We start from the raw sequence: 12,530 nt of genomic DNA, 5'->3' as shown, positions 1-12,530 counted from the left end.
GCAAGGAACTTATAGTCAAGGCCAGTGGAAAACAGAGAAGCAGGTGTGCACAGCAGAGGCTTCTCAGTGGAGGGGCTATCTGGGCAAGGTTTTCAGGTGCCAATAGGAGTTTGCTGGCTGAAGAAAAAGGACACAGGACAGCATGGGAAGGGGGTCAGTCCAAATGGGAAGGGATGTGCTCTGCCCTGTCTGCTTGCTCTATGCAGCTCTAACTCCGGACCCCACCTCCATCCCCCTCGGAGCGGTCTCCTGCTGGGGAAGGCCAGGCTCTGGTGCTGGTGCTGGTGGTGAGCTCCCCGTGGAGCAAGGAGAGGCCGGTCCACAGGGAGCTGAGCAGCCTCCAGCCAGGGCCCCGTAGCGCTCCATCTTCCTATCCTCGCAGACACAGGCCTGTCTGCCACCCACACCTCCCAGTGGCCAAGCAAGGGCCAGAGGGACACCCGGCCTCCTGCCCCAGGGCAGTCAACGGACTGGGGCAGTCTACACTGGTGTTCGTGTGAGAGGCCCCCTGGGAACAGTGGGACCGGCCTGGAGCTCAGAACACTGGGGCTGTGGCCCAGCCTGGCCGCTGACCCCTGTCCCCCCACCACACACGCAGGCAGGGCGCACTTCCCGGTCCTCCGCGTGGTCCACGGATTAGCAGGTGTAACAGAGGCTCCTGCACCTTGGCCATCACCACGACAGGGAGCCCGCGCTGGTCCCAGGTGGAGGGGGAGCAGGCCGGACACAGGAGCAGACCCCCTTTGAAATCTTGCAGACCCCCACATTTGTGACGAGCCCTACCCAGATGAGCAGAGTGCCCGGCTGAGCCCAGATCTGCAGAACACGGGATGGCTGGAGGTGGTTTGTTACGCAGCAACCTTGTGGCCGCACTGACTGATGCACTTTCCCTCTCTGACCGCCCGGTAACCCTTCCGTAAAGCAAGGGGTTTCACGGGAGCCTCTCTGCTGCGTCCAGAGACGTCTGTGGCCCCTGGCTCTCAGATGGCCTTTCTCAGACGTTCCTCCCTGAGCCGCCCCAGGGAAGGTCGGGATGGGAGAGGCACCTACCGGCTCACAGTTGGTGGGTTTTCCATTCATGTCTGTGCTTGGCGGCCTCAGGTGATCCCAGTCGCGGCCCTTGTTGTAGGTTATAAGTGTCACTACCTTCCCGTTGGTTTTCTGGTTTGCCAGGAAGACTCCTTTCACCCCTCGGACCTGGGACAACAACCCAAGACGTGTCGTAAACACGTGCCCGGAGCCCGCTGACTGCCGCCGCGTGCCAGCCGCTTGCTCAGAGCTCTGCCCACAGGGCTGCCTTCACCCTGGCAAGAGCCCAGAGCTGAGGCTGACTGTACACTCTGGAGGTGAGCGGAGCTTGGGGGGGCAAGGGATCCCCGACTGTGGCCCCCAAACCCTGGGTGTTCGCGTGACACAGAGCTGCCATCCCAGGCCCAGACACTGGCCATCAGACGTGTGCAGAGCCCTGGTTCTGCCCGGCCTCTGTGTCACGGTTGCCCTGTCTCTACCCCAGAGCTCCCCATCCACAGCCCCTGAGCCCTGGCCTCCCTCCACGGGACCCACAGAGCCTGGGCCATTGCTGCAGGCCCTCCCAAACTCGCTCAGCTCAGCCCTCCACAAGGAAATGCCAGGTAGTGAGGAACCCCCACCCCACCCTGGCCAGGGGCGCAGATTTACCTTGTCCCCTTTCCCAGAGTTTCCCAAGCGCCCATGCAGTGTCCCACACAGCCAACAGTCGGCTACCGAGTGGGCCCATAAGAAAGGTCAAAATATCAGCAAATGCTTGCAGGTCAGGGTCCTGATCCCACAGAGGCGGCCTCTCCCCCAAGTTCCTGACACACGCAGGAGGCCTCGGGCCGCAGCCATGGAGCCCCGCCCGTGTGGCCTCCCATGCGCCTGTGGCTGGGTCTGCGCCCCCGTGGATAGCATGTCACGACTTCTCAAGGTGAGCCCGAGGAAACGGAGCCTCAAGGAGCCACGGAATTTACCCCAGGTCCCAGGCCAAGGAATCTGCTTAGGTCAAGGTCACGATGCATGGTTCCCAAGCGCCTTCTCTGTGGCGGGCCATCTACGAGCTCCCCCAACTCCAGGGGCCGGCGCTCCCCCACGCTCAGCACACAGGCCCGCCACGTGCCCCCTTGGGGACAGCATGGGCGACAGAAGGACAGATGGATGAGTGGAGGGTGGACGTACTTCTAGCAGCTGCCATAACAGTAATATGGTTATAGTTCCGGAGACCAGAAGTCCCGCACGGTGTCCCTGGGGTCACAGGGCCCGCTCGTCTTGGACGATCCAGGTGAGAATCAAGAATCGTGTCCTGGCCTTTTCCAGCTTCTGGAGGTCCCGGCTTTGCCTCTGGAGCCGGTGGGGCGGCGTCCCTCTGGCCTGCCAGCCGTGATGACACGTGTCTCTCTGACCCTCCTCGTCTGCCCCCCTTTCAGGGCCCCTCGTGATCACAGCGGGCCCCGCCAACCCTAATCGCCCCATGCCATGCACGTCTGCACAGGATGCGCTCTGGGTGGGAAGGGCGCCCAGGCCCGATCCGCCAATGAAGCTGGGGCTCGTCCTCCTGCGGTGACAGGCCAGGGCATGGAGGACCGCGGCCCCTTCTCCCGCACATGGTGACGTCGCTCTGCCTCGTGCTCCCCTGGGGCCCGGCCCTGGCTGGAGGGGGCTCCCCGACATCCTGAGGGCAGGTCGGGTGTGGATTTGCCCAGCGCGGACTTGCTGAATTCCGCAATTGCTACTTCTTACCCCGCTGATCTCCGGAACACACCCAGCAGTCCACAGCGCGGAGGCCTCGGGGCGGCGCTGGCAGGCGGCAGGTGCGGGCCGTGCCCACCCCAGGTGGTCTGAGCCGGGGTGCGCCAGCTCCCAACACCAGCGTCTCACCCGCGGGCCCTCCTCGGGGCGGTATTCGCGCCCGCGGCTGCTGTAGCAAGGCACCCCCAGCGGGGGCAAACCAGAAACCTCGCGTCACAGTCTAGAGGCCGGGGTCTCCAACGGAGGTGCAGATGGAGCTGCGCTCGCTCCGGACGTCCCCAGGGAGGACCCTCTCTTATCTCTCCCAGCTTCTGGCGGCTCCAGGAGCCCGGGCTTGTGTCCGCATCTCTCCAACCTCTCCCCCATCTTCACGTGGCCGCCTCCCGTACTCATGTCTCCTCTTCTGAACCCGAAGGACACTTGTCATTGGATCTGTGGCCCTGCTGGACAATCTGCCGTGGTCTCATCTCGTGGTCCTTCACTTAATGACAGCTGCAAAGACCCTTTTTCCAGATAAGGTCCCCTCACAGGGTCCAGGGACGGACATGGCCATATATTTTGGGGGTCCCCACTCAGCCCATGACAATGGCTGCCTCCCAAACTGTGGCCAGGGCTCTTCAGGGGCAGGGGCAAGCCTGGGGTCCCCTGAACCCCATTCCTAGCCCAGGTTCCAGCACAGAGGCACTCAGGGGAGGGCTACTGTCCTGCCTTGAAGCCGGGGCCTCCCGCGCTGAGGAGCCAGCTCAGGGGCCCCTGAGAGCCCGGGCCTTCTGGGGCAGTACGTGCTGGGACGGCTGGGACTAAGCGTTTTTCTGGACACGTCATCGGAGGAACAATAACCATGACAATAACCAGCTCACGTGGAGGACCTCACAAGCCGGACATGGGGCCAGGTCCTTCCTGCGCATTAGCTCAAGTCTCCAGGAACCGGGTAAGCGGCGGGGAGCCCGCTGAGCACTAACTTGGCACCAGACGCTGGTCTCTGCGTCTGAGGAGGACTAAGTCCTTGAAACTGCGCAGCTATCCTATGACGAAGACATTACTGCCACTTCTCAACGGGGAAACTGAGGCACTGAGAAGTCACCTGCCCAAGGTCACATAGTAAACACATACCAGAACTGGGATTTGAACACAGGCAGTGCCACTCCAGAGCTGTGCCTGTAGCTACCACCCATGTCCCCCGTGAGCCGGATTTCAGAGAAGTGAGTCCCCTGTGAGGACAGCCCGCAGGCAGCAGACCGCACCTTTGCCGCTGTGAACCGCCTCTGCTTCCTCGTGTCCTCTTACTTCGTGGTCTTTGTCCACAGACGTTCCCTGGCTCCCCAGCTGGATAATCTCTGCTCTGCCTTGACTCGGGCTGCACCCCCTCCTCCAGGAAGCACTCCCTGACTCCCGCCCTGGGCTGGGCGATTGCCTCCCACTGTGTCCCCTGGGCGCTGGCACACGGGATCGGAGCCACTGGTGGGAGCTGGTCTCCCAGAGCCCGGCAGGTCTGTGAGGGGTGGTCTGTTCCTCCCTGTCGCTAGGGAGAGGCCCGGAGCCTGGTGTGGTACAAGCACCACAGACATGTGCGCACAGAATGGGCCACGGAACGCGCCCCCCTGTGCGGCCCCCTCGTTCTGGTCACTGCTGCCCTGCCGCCGTCCCCTGCTTCCTGTGCCCAGCGCTGTGTGGTGCAGGAGCCGACACGTCGTAGAGCCGGGTCTGGGACGGGCCCGGTGGCCTCCCTGGAGGTTCTGCAGGTCAGGGCCCGGGGTGGGGGGCTGCCTCAGGTAGGATGAGGCCACCTCCAGCAAACGGCAGGGCTCGAAGGCTGCATTCCTCTGGGTCCTCCAGCGGGGACGTGAGCCCGGACCAATGGGCTCTTGTTGTAAACGAATGATTACGTCTATTACTTTCTTGGGGAAAATGGTTCCTTGCTGCTGGTTAACAGCACCCAGAGCTGGAGCCCTGGGTCTCTCACATGGATGAACCCCACTGTCTGCCCCGGGCTCTGCTCGCCCCATAGACACGCGGCACTTACTATGGTTAGGGCACTTGCCAATGCTGCCACGGGCGGGGGGTGAAGGACGGAGCCGGGGCGCTGGGTGACAGACAGCCAAGCTCGGGGCGGACAGGCCTGGCCTGGTTCTGGTTTCCTTGCTTGGTTTCCAGGCTCTGGGCAGGCAGGTCGCTTACCTTCTCTGAGCTGCAGGGCCCTGACCTGGAAATGGGCCGAGCGGCCCCTCCCTGGCTCTGGTGTGGACTGGAAGAGAGGAGGTGACCGTGAGAGCCCAGTGCAGGAGGGACCCAGTGTCATGGATGTCCATGGAATCCAAGTACAGAGCGAGATGGTGCAGGGGGCACCTGGCCTAGGAGCCGGGAACCCGGTTCCGAACCTCTGATCGGGCCTTCATATCCAAGGAGAGCAAGTGCGGGCTTCCGCGGGACACAACTGAGGCAGGGCTCCAGGGAAAGCGCAGGGGGAGAGGCAGAGAGGCAGGGTCGCTCGGAGCCGCCGCCTCTGTCCCTCAGGCCAAACCCCACCATGCCCGCTTCTGGGCGGAGCGTGAGCTGGGAACAGCTCTACAGAGGGTGGCCTGCGAGCGCGTCTACGAGGAGGACCGCTAGCACGGACCCCCAATTCAGCAAACCAGTACTCCCCAAAGACTCCTTCTTCCCAGAGTAGATCTGTGTTACAGAGAACCCTACTCCAGCATGAAACCTGAAATTTGGTCGGAAAGACGAGGTTTTCTCTCTTGCTCTGACAGCACCTGCACAGGACCCTCTCGGCCTGCAAAGCCCAGATCTGCGACGCTTTCCCGAAATATCGCAGGCCCGAGAGACAGCGCCAGGGATGGGGGGGAGGGCGGAGAGGACAGAGCGAGGACGGGGTGAGGCCGGGCCCCACACCCGACGCCTAGCACCATGCGGGGGCGCGGCCCCCGATCTCTCCATGGCGCCCACCTCACCTCGAGGATGTCAATGAGCACGCTCTCCTCCGCCTGCCGGGAGCTGCGCACGTCCTCCAGCACCAGCGCATAGCGCACGCCGTGCGAGTCCGACTGGTACAGGTTGTAGGTGTCGGTCTGGTACCACTCCTGCACCGCCACGAACACCTGGCTCTCGTCCGTGCTGATGACCTGCAGGTCCTGCGGACACGGCGGGAGAACGCAGGGTCAGCGGAGGGCGGGAGGTGGGGGTGGGAGACTGCGCCCCGGGGGGGATGGGGCAGGGCTCAGGCCGAGGGGCGCTGGTCACGGCTCTCCGGGAGTCAGGCTGACCTAGATTTTCATCCTGCTCCTGCCTCAGCCTTGGGACCGGGGACACGTCCCTTGATCTCCCGTTTTCCCACCTCCAACATGGGGGTGACCTTTCGGCCCTCATACTGGGTTGTGGGAGGTATGGCCCTCCTACTCCCAGCCCCACGTCAGACCATCTGCCCGTCTGTCCCTGCGTGTGTGGAGGACTGCTTCCTCCACACACCCGCCGTGGTCACCTCTGGGAGGCAGGGGACGGGTCTCCCCTGCAGGCCCATCCTGAGGATCAGGCGAGTCACCTGTTGGTTCCTTCACTCAGCATGCATTCATTAGGCACCTACTGTGTGCCAGGCACTGTACCAGGAACTAGGGCTCAGTGGGGAGCCACAGGCGGGCTCTGTCCCTGGAACATACCCGGCGGCGGGGGGGGGGGGGTGGATTAAGTTACTGGGCAGGCCTCTCGAGGCTCGAGACTCGGTTCCAGATTTATGATTCAGAAGCAGAACAAAACCCAATCACGTAAAAAGGAAGAAATGGAACCCAGGGCCATCCTTGCTCCATTTTCATTTTCTCTCCCTGCCAGGGCCCAGTGCTGCGTGGGAGCCCGTGAACAGGCCCATTTCAAAGCATCAACAAGCTTTTCCTCTGCAGCGTCTGTTACTTCCCTTCCACCACCCTGAAGCTTTAATTGCCCTCCTGGCAACACAGCCTCCAAGATACAGGTGCTGAGGCGGGACGCATGAGGCCAGGGCAGGCCAGCCAGCACCTGCAGAGGAGAGGTGGGCCCCTCCACCGCCCCCCCCCCCCGCAGTGCTGGTGCACCTCGTGGTGCTTCTCCCCACGTCCTCCCATCTGGCATTAGGCCAGGCATGGACAGGTAAGCTTGTTTCTCTAATAACACAACGAAGCCTCTAGTCTGTCCAGTGGGGTGTGGCCTCCGGTGGAGGGAAGCACTGGCTGCCTGGGTGGGACGCAGTGCTGATGGCTCCCACCGGCCCTCCCCACCCAGCCCCTGCACTAGACGGCCAAAAGAAGGAGCTTTGCAGAAGAGGGAGCGGTATTGTAAAGCTCCGACCATGTGCCTCCCAGTCAGGGAGGGCCCCTGGCAGCACGAGCTGGGGCCCTTTGTCTATGACTTAAATCCAACACACAGAAATGACTGGAACCAAGAAGCTTGTCACCAGGAAAGAGTGTTGAGGTCGGGGGCACAGGGTTTGGCAGTTCCCATCCATGACAGGGGAGCAGAGGGTGGTAGGGAGTCCCAGGGATGCATGTGGAACCTGGCAGAGAAGCAAGCTTATCGCTGCTCTTCTCTCCCGCCTCCCCTCCCGTTTCTCTGCTCTCGGCCACAGAGCAAATGGCACTGTGCCTGTCGGGGCTTGGCCATTCTGCTGCCTCAGCAGGGAAGGAGCTCCAGAGGCCCAGGCTGCGGTTCCCAGCTCAGACAGTGCGCACACACAGCACGCAACCAACATTTACCGTTATGGCATTAATTCCAACATCTAAGAATGTTTACCTCTGGGCCTTTTCCCAAGCGTGATTCCTACGTGTTTTCCACGCACAGTTTGCAGCCTGCTCTCTCACATTACACGGGGAGCGTGTTCTTTCATCATGAGAATTATGCATAGACACCATTTTTAAGGAGTGCGTGCTATTCCACTTTGTGGACGTACCACATTGCTTTGAATGCGTTCCCCACTGGTGAGCCCCTAGCGTCTCCAACGTTACGTGCAAAACAGTCACGAACGTTCCTAGACGTAGGTCTCTGCCTCTCAGATCACGTCCTGGACATAAAGTCTAAGGGAAATTGCTGCGTGGGAGACTATGAGCGTGTTTAGAGCTCTGCTTATGTTGTTGAATGACCATGCCAAGAGTTCGCGTTCATTCCTTCCCCACCAGCAGGACTAGAGGGAGTGCATTTCACTTCCTGCGCACCAACAGTGAGAACGGTCTTTCAAAAATCCTTGCTGACTAGAGAATAATGATAATAGATAATAGAGAGGAGAGGAATAACATGCAGTGCTGGCTTACATTTGAATTTATGTTATCCTATCTCTAAAAAGGAAAGCTAGAAGACAGAGACGTGCATCGACTCCAGTTTTAAACAAAAGACACGAAACACAGTCAGATGTTTGTATATGTATTTGTAGATACGTGGATATGTGTCTGTATATATATATATGCATGGCCGGGAGAGATACGTGGAAGGGAATACCAACATTGCCAATATGTGTTAGCAGGTAGAATTAGGTTTGGTTGCTAGTAACAGAAACTGAAGAAAATGATTCAAACACGATAGCTCCTTCCTCCCACAGGTAAAAGACGTCTAAAGGTGGACAGTCTGGCACGGAAGCTCTACTAAGCCACCGGGAACAGAGGCTCCTTCTGGGTCATCATTCCGCTGCCCCATGGCATGGCCCTTGTCCTCATGGTTCAAGACGATGTTTAGAGCTGCAGCCACGTTGACTTGCAAGCAAAGGGAAGAGGGAGACAAAGGGTTGTCTTTAAAGGAGGCCTTGAGAAGTCTCCCATGGCGACTCCACTTCCATACGTGCCGGCCAGATGTGAGAGACCTCCACTTCCATATGTGTCTGCCAGATGTTAGAAACGCCTGCAAGGGGAGCTGGGAAATGTGGTCTTGGCCTGGGAAGCAAATACCGGTAAGAGTGGGGGGTATGTTAAAGCAAAGACACAGGGGGAAAACAGATATTGAGAAGTCTCTACGAGTTTTATGACCATTACCTTGAGGAACGAGGAGGTGAGACTGTCATGGAAACAAGGAACGAGGATGCAAGCAGGTAGAAACAGTATTTACACCTGTAATATCCCACTAGTTGCAGTGAACACATTTTAAAGAAGTGATTTTGGAAAGCGTAGAAACACTTGTAGTAGGCACGATGAGGGAAATTCCCCTGCAGACTTTTACATAAAATGCATGGAACAGCCTGATAATGAACCAGCGTGTTGATGACATTCCGTGAGCACCGTGCGTATGGCAACTCACCGCCTTCCAGCCTCCGAGGCTCCTGTGGGAAATCTGCCGGTTACCTCACTGAGGGTCCTCAGACACGACGAGCTGCTTTTCTCCTGCTGCTTTCAAGATTCTCTCCGTCTTTCAGTGGTTTGATTACAATGCTTGTGTGGAACTCACTGTGTTTCACTACTTGGAGTTCATTGGGCTTTTTCAGACATTTATATTCATGTATTTCACTAATTTCAGAGAGTTTGGGCCATTGCTGCTTTTTTAAAAGAAAGATTATGTTTATTTGAGAGAGAGAGAGGAAGGGCAGAGGGAAAAGGAGAAGGAAAGTGAAGCAGACTCTGCCCTGAGTGCGGAGCCCGACGCAGGGCTCAATCCTACGACCCATGAGATCGTGACCGGAGCCAAAGTCAAGAGTCGGACGCTTAACCGACTGAGCCACCCAGAAGCCCCCTATTGCTTCTTTAAATAATCCCCCTGCCCCCATCTCTCTCTCCTCTCCTTCTGGGATGCCCACAATGCATGTGTTGGTTCACTTGCTGGTGTCCCACTGGCCCCTCGGATGGTGCTCACTTTTCTTCGGTCCTTTTTGCTTTCTGTCCCTCAGACTCCATAACGTCAATGGTCCCACCTTCAGGGTCTCTGAGTCCTTCTCCTGTCTGCTCAAACCTGCTCTTCAATCCACCTTGTGAATCTTGCATTTTGATTATTGTTCGTTTTAGCTACAGAATTTATTTTGTGTTCTTTTTTATGTTTCCAATCGATTTCTTCGTTATTTCTATTTTGTTCATTTGTACATTGTTATCGTGACTTGCTTCGTGGCTTCCTTTAGTTAACTCTGAGCATCAGTAGGACAGTTGTAGTAAAGTCTTTGTCTGGTAGGTTTGCCAACTGGGCTTCTGAGGGACAGTTTCTGTTGCTTTTGCTCCTTCGATTGGATCATATTTCTTGTTATGCCTTGTAATTTGTTGTTGTTGTTGTTGAAAACTGGACGCTGTAATCTAATAATGTGGTACTCTGGAAATCAGGGGCTCTCCCTTCCTACAATGTGGTGTTTTTTGTTTCTGTACCAGGGATCAGTCGGAGCTAGAAGCTTAAGTGAGCCTGAGCTTTTTCCCGGGCATGCACAGTGACTTTTTAAATTCCAACATACATCTGGTGGCTTTTGAATGTCATAGTCCCTAAATGTCCAAGGGGGTGGGGGTTGGAAACAGGCTCTGGTCCTTTAAATCCCTCAGAAGCTGTTTCGGCTGGTGCTGGTTGCAGCGATGGCTGCCCCCGGGATGTCTGCAGCTCCATGACCAGAAGCGGCAACCAACCCCCAACGCAGACCCCCAGTATTCAGAGAACAAGGTCCCCATGGCCTCCCTGGCTCCCGCAAGCAGTGTGCATACTGCTCTGGACCCATGAGCACAGCTGCCTGCCACAAGGCTGGGGCGGGGGTGGGGGCTGCTGCTATCATGGGAAGAGCTAGAATTATGGAAATTAATTTCCATAAGCCCTCGAATAGACTCCAGAGTTCTAAAACAGGTGCACTGGGGAGATTCTCCAGCAGCTACTGTTGCCTAAGTGAGAAGATGATGGCTGGCACCACCATCTGTGCTGTCCCATCCTCCTTCATTCGTTCCTTTTTATTTTTTTAAGATTTATTTATTTGAGAGAGAGAGAGAGCACATGGGAGGGGCAGAGGGAGAATCTCCCAAGCATACTCCCTACTGAGTGGGGGGCCCGATACAGGGCCCAAGCCCACGATCCGTGAGACCACGACCTGAGCCAATGCCAAGAGTCAGACGCTCAACCAACTGAACCACCCCGGCGCCCCTTCCTCCTTCATTTTATCATACAAAGGTTATTACAAATAAAGGAATATTTTACTTTAAGGTAAATTTGCATTTACTTTATGCTTATGAATGGTTTCATATAATTGATTTTTTGTTTGGATTTTTTTTCCCTCTTGTCTGTTTATAGCCTTTGCCTATTTTTTCTCTGTTAAGGAAGGTGGTATTTTTTAAAAAATCATTACAAGTAAGTAATTCAAGCAAAGGGTGCTGGCAAATAGAATAAAACCTGTTTGCCTTTTCTAATTTCCACAGACAGGTGAATTAAAACAGTAGAATGGTACCAATTATGCCCTTTGAAGTAGAAGGAATGGCAAAAGAACTGATCCAACACGAAATCTGGCAAAGCCCTGTCGACACCGCTCTGTTCTAACTTGGCCAGTGGCTTGGTGGGACCGGTTTAGAAGGCGCCAAGCTATACAAACATTTACATTCACCAAAGAACAAAAAATCTGATTAGGAAATTCAGCTAGCCAGTTCTACAGGTTGTCGGAGGGAAACCCTGCGGCCTGGCCGCTCCTCTGACTTTGGCGAGGAGGAAGCACACCGGCTGTGTGGCTGGGCAAAGTGCTCAGCAAGATGGTACATGGTCTCCGGGGTGGGGAGCGCTCCCGAGAGCAGCCCAGCCCGCTCATCATCCACAGCTGCTTGTCACTGGGTCCCGGGCTAGGCCCCAGGCGAGTGCACTCAGGGCCCGTGCAAATACCACAATCCGAATGGGTGCCTGGCCTTCCCTTGAAGCCGATGACACGGGGACTTGTATGTGTCTCCTTCCTGCCACCCACTGATGATGCGAAGGTTGGGTCTTCTAACATAGCCTCAAGATTCTTTTCAATGACCCCCTTTTCCCCCAGAGATGGGGACAAAGGAAGCTGGCAGGTGGCACTACCATCAAGGGCCTGCAGCGGGACACACGCAGGTGCTTCCTGCAAACCCACTGACGACTTTGAGAAACACACACTGTCACCTCATCCCCTCTGCAGGCGAAGAGGCTGAGGTCCAGGGTGCTGAGGCCAGCGCTCTAGGCCACAGAGGTCATGACTTGCGGCCACCGGCTCCTTAGAGCTCCTTCAGAAATGGCCTGGCTGCTGACCCAGCCGTCCCTGAGTCAGGTGTCCCCCTCCCCAACTCCAGGACCCAGGGTGCTTCTGATGCTGCGGCTCCCCGGGGTTGGGGGGCAAGGCAAAGCCCCACAAGCTGAAACGGCCCCTCACCCCCGGGGACGCCAGTGCATTTGCCCTACATGAAACCATTAGTTTTTCATTTCCTAGCTCAGCCAAGCCTGGAATTAATCTCCGCAACTTGCTCTTTTTCTTTCCATTGTATCCCCTTTCCTTTTTTTTTTTTTTTTATAGATTTTATTTATTTATTTGACAGAGAGACAGCCAGCGAGAGAGGGAACACAAGCAGGGGGAGTGGGAGGGGAAGAAGCAGGCTCCTAGCGGAGGAGCCTGATGTGGGGCTCGATCCCACAACGCTGGGATCACGCCCTGAGCCGAAGGCAGACGCTTAACCGCTGCGCCACCCAGGCGCCCCCCCCTTTCCTTTTCTTAAGGAGAAGTTTTTAAAAGTTCTCTTAAAGTTCGAAAGAAAACCTCAAGTACTCGCCTCGTTCCTGGCTCAGGAGAGGTGTGCCAGTGCCCGGCGCAGCCCAGCACAGGTGCGGGTAGGGGTGCTTTACAACAATGCACAGCCCCCGGCCTTGCAGGG

At 57.1% G+C, this 12,530-nt stretch overlaps 1 protein-coding gene across 4 annotated transcripts in view; it reads right to left on the bottom strand.

The window, feature by feature from the left end:
- SORCS2 (sortilin related VPS10 domain containing receptor 2) overlaps window positions 1-12,530 on the bottom strand; it is a 451,416-nt gene that overhangs the window by 41,113 nt on the left and 397,773 nt on the right. For all 4 annotated transcript variants that reach the window (XM_087864306.1, XM_087864305.1, XM_087864307.1 and 1 more), the window contains exons 9-10: window positions 5,715-5,894; window positions 1,051-1,197 (exon numbers count right to left, since the gene is read on the bottom strand). In XM_087864306.1, the coding sequence (XP_087720432.1) occupies window positions 1,051-1,197; window positions 5,715-5,894 (327 nt within the window). The remainder of the gene's footprint in view (window positions 1-1,050; window positions 1,198-5,714; window positions 5,895-12,530) is intronic.

The sequence above is a fragment of the Ursus americanus genome, chromosome 8 (genome assembly GCF_024610735.1).
Source record: "Ursus americanus isolate L20-20 chromosome 8, mUrsAme1.1.p, whole genome shotgun sequence".
In the NCBI taxonomy this organism is placed as follows: Eukaryota; Metazoa; Chordata; class Mammalia; order Carnivora; family Ursidae; genus Ursus; species Ursus americanus.
Note: the sequence above shows the minus strand (reverse complement) of the source record. Positions and strands in the feature narration are given on the sequence as shown.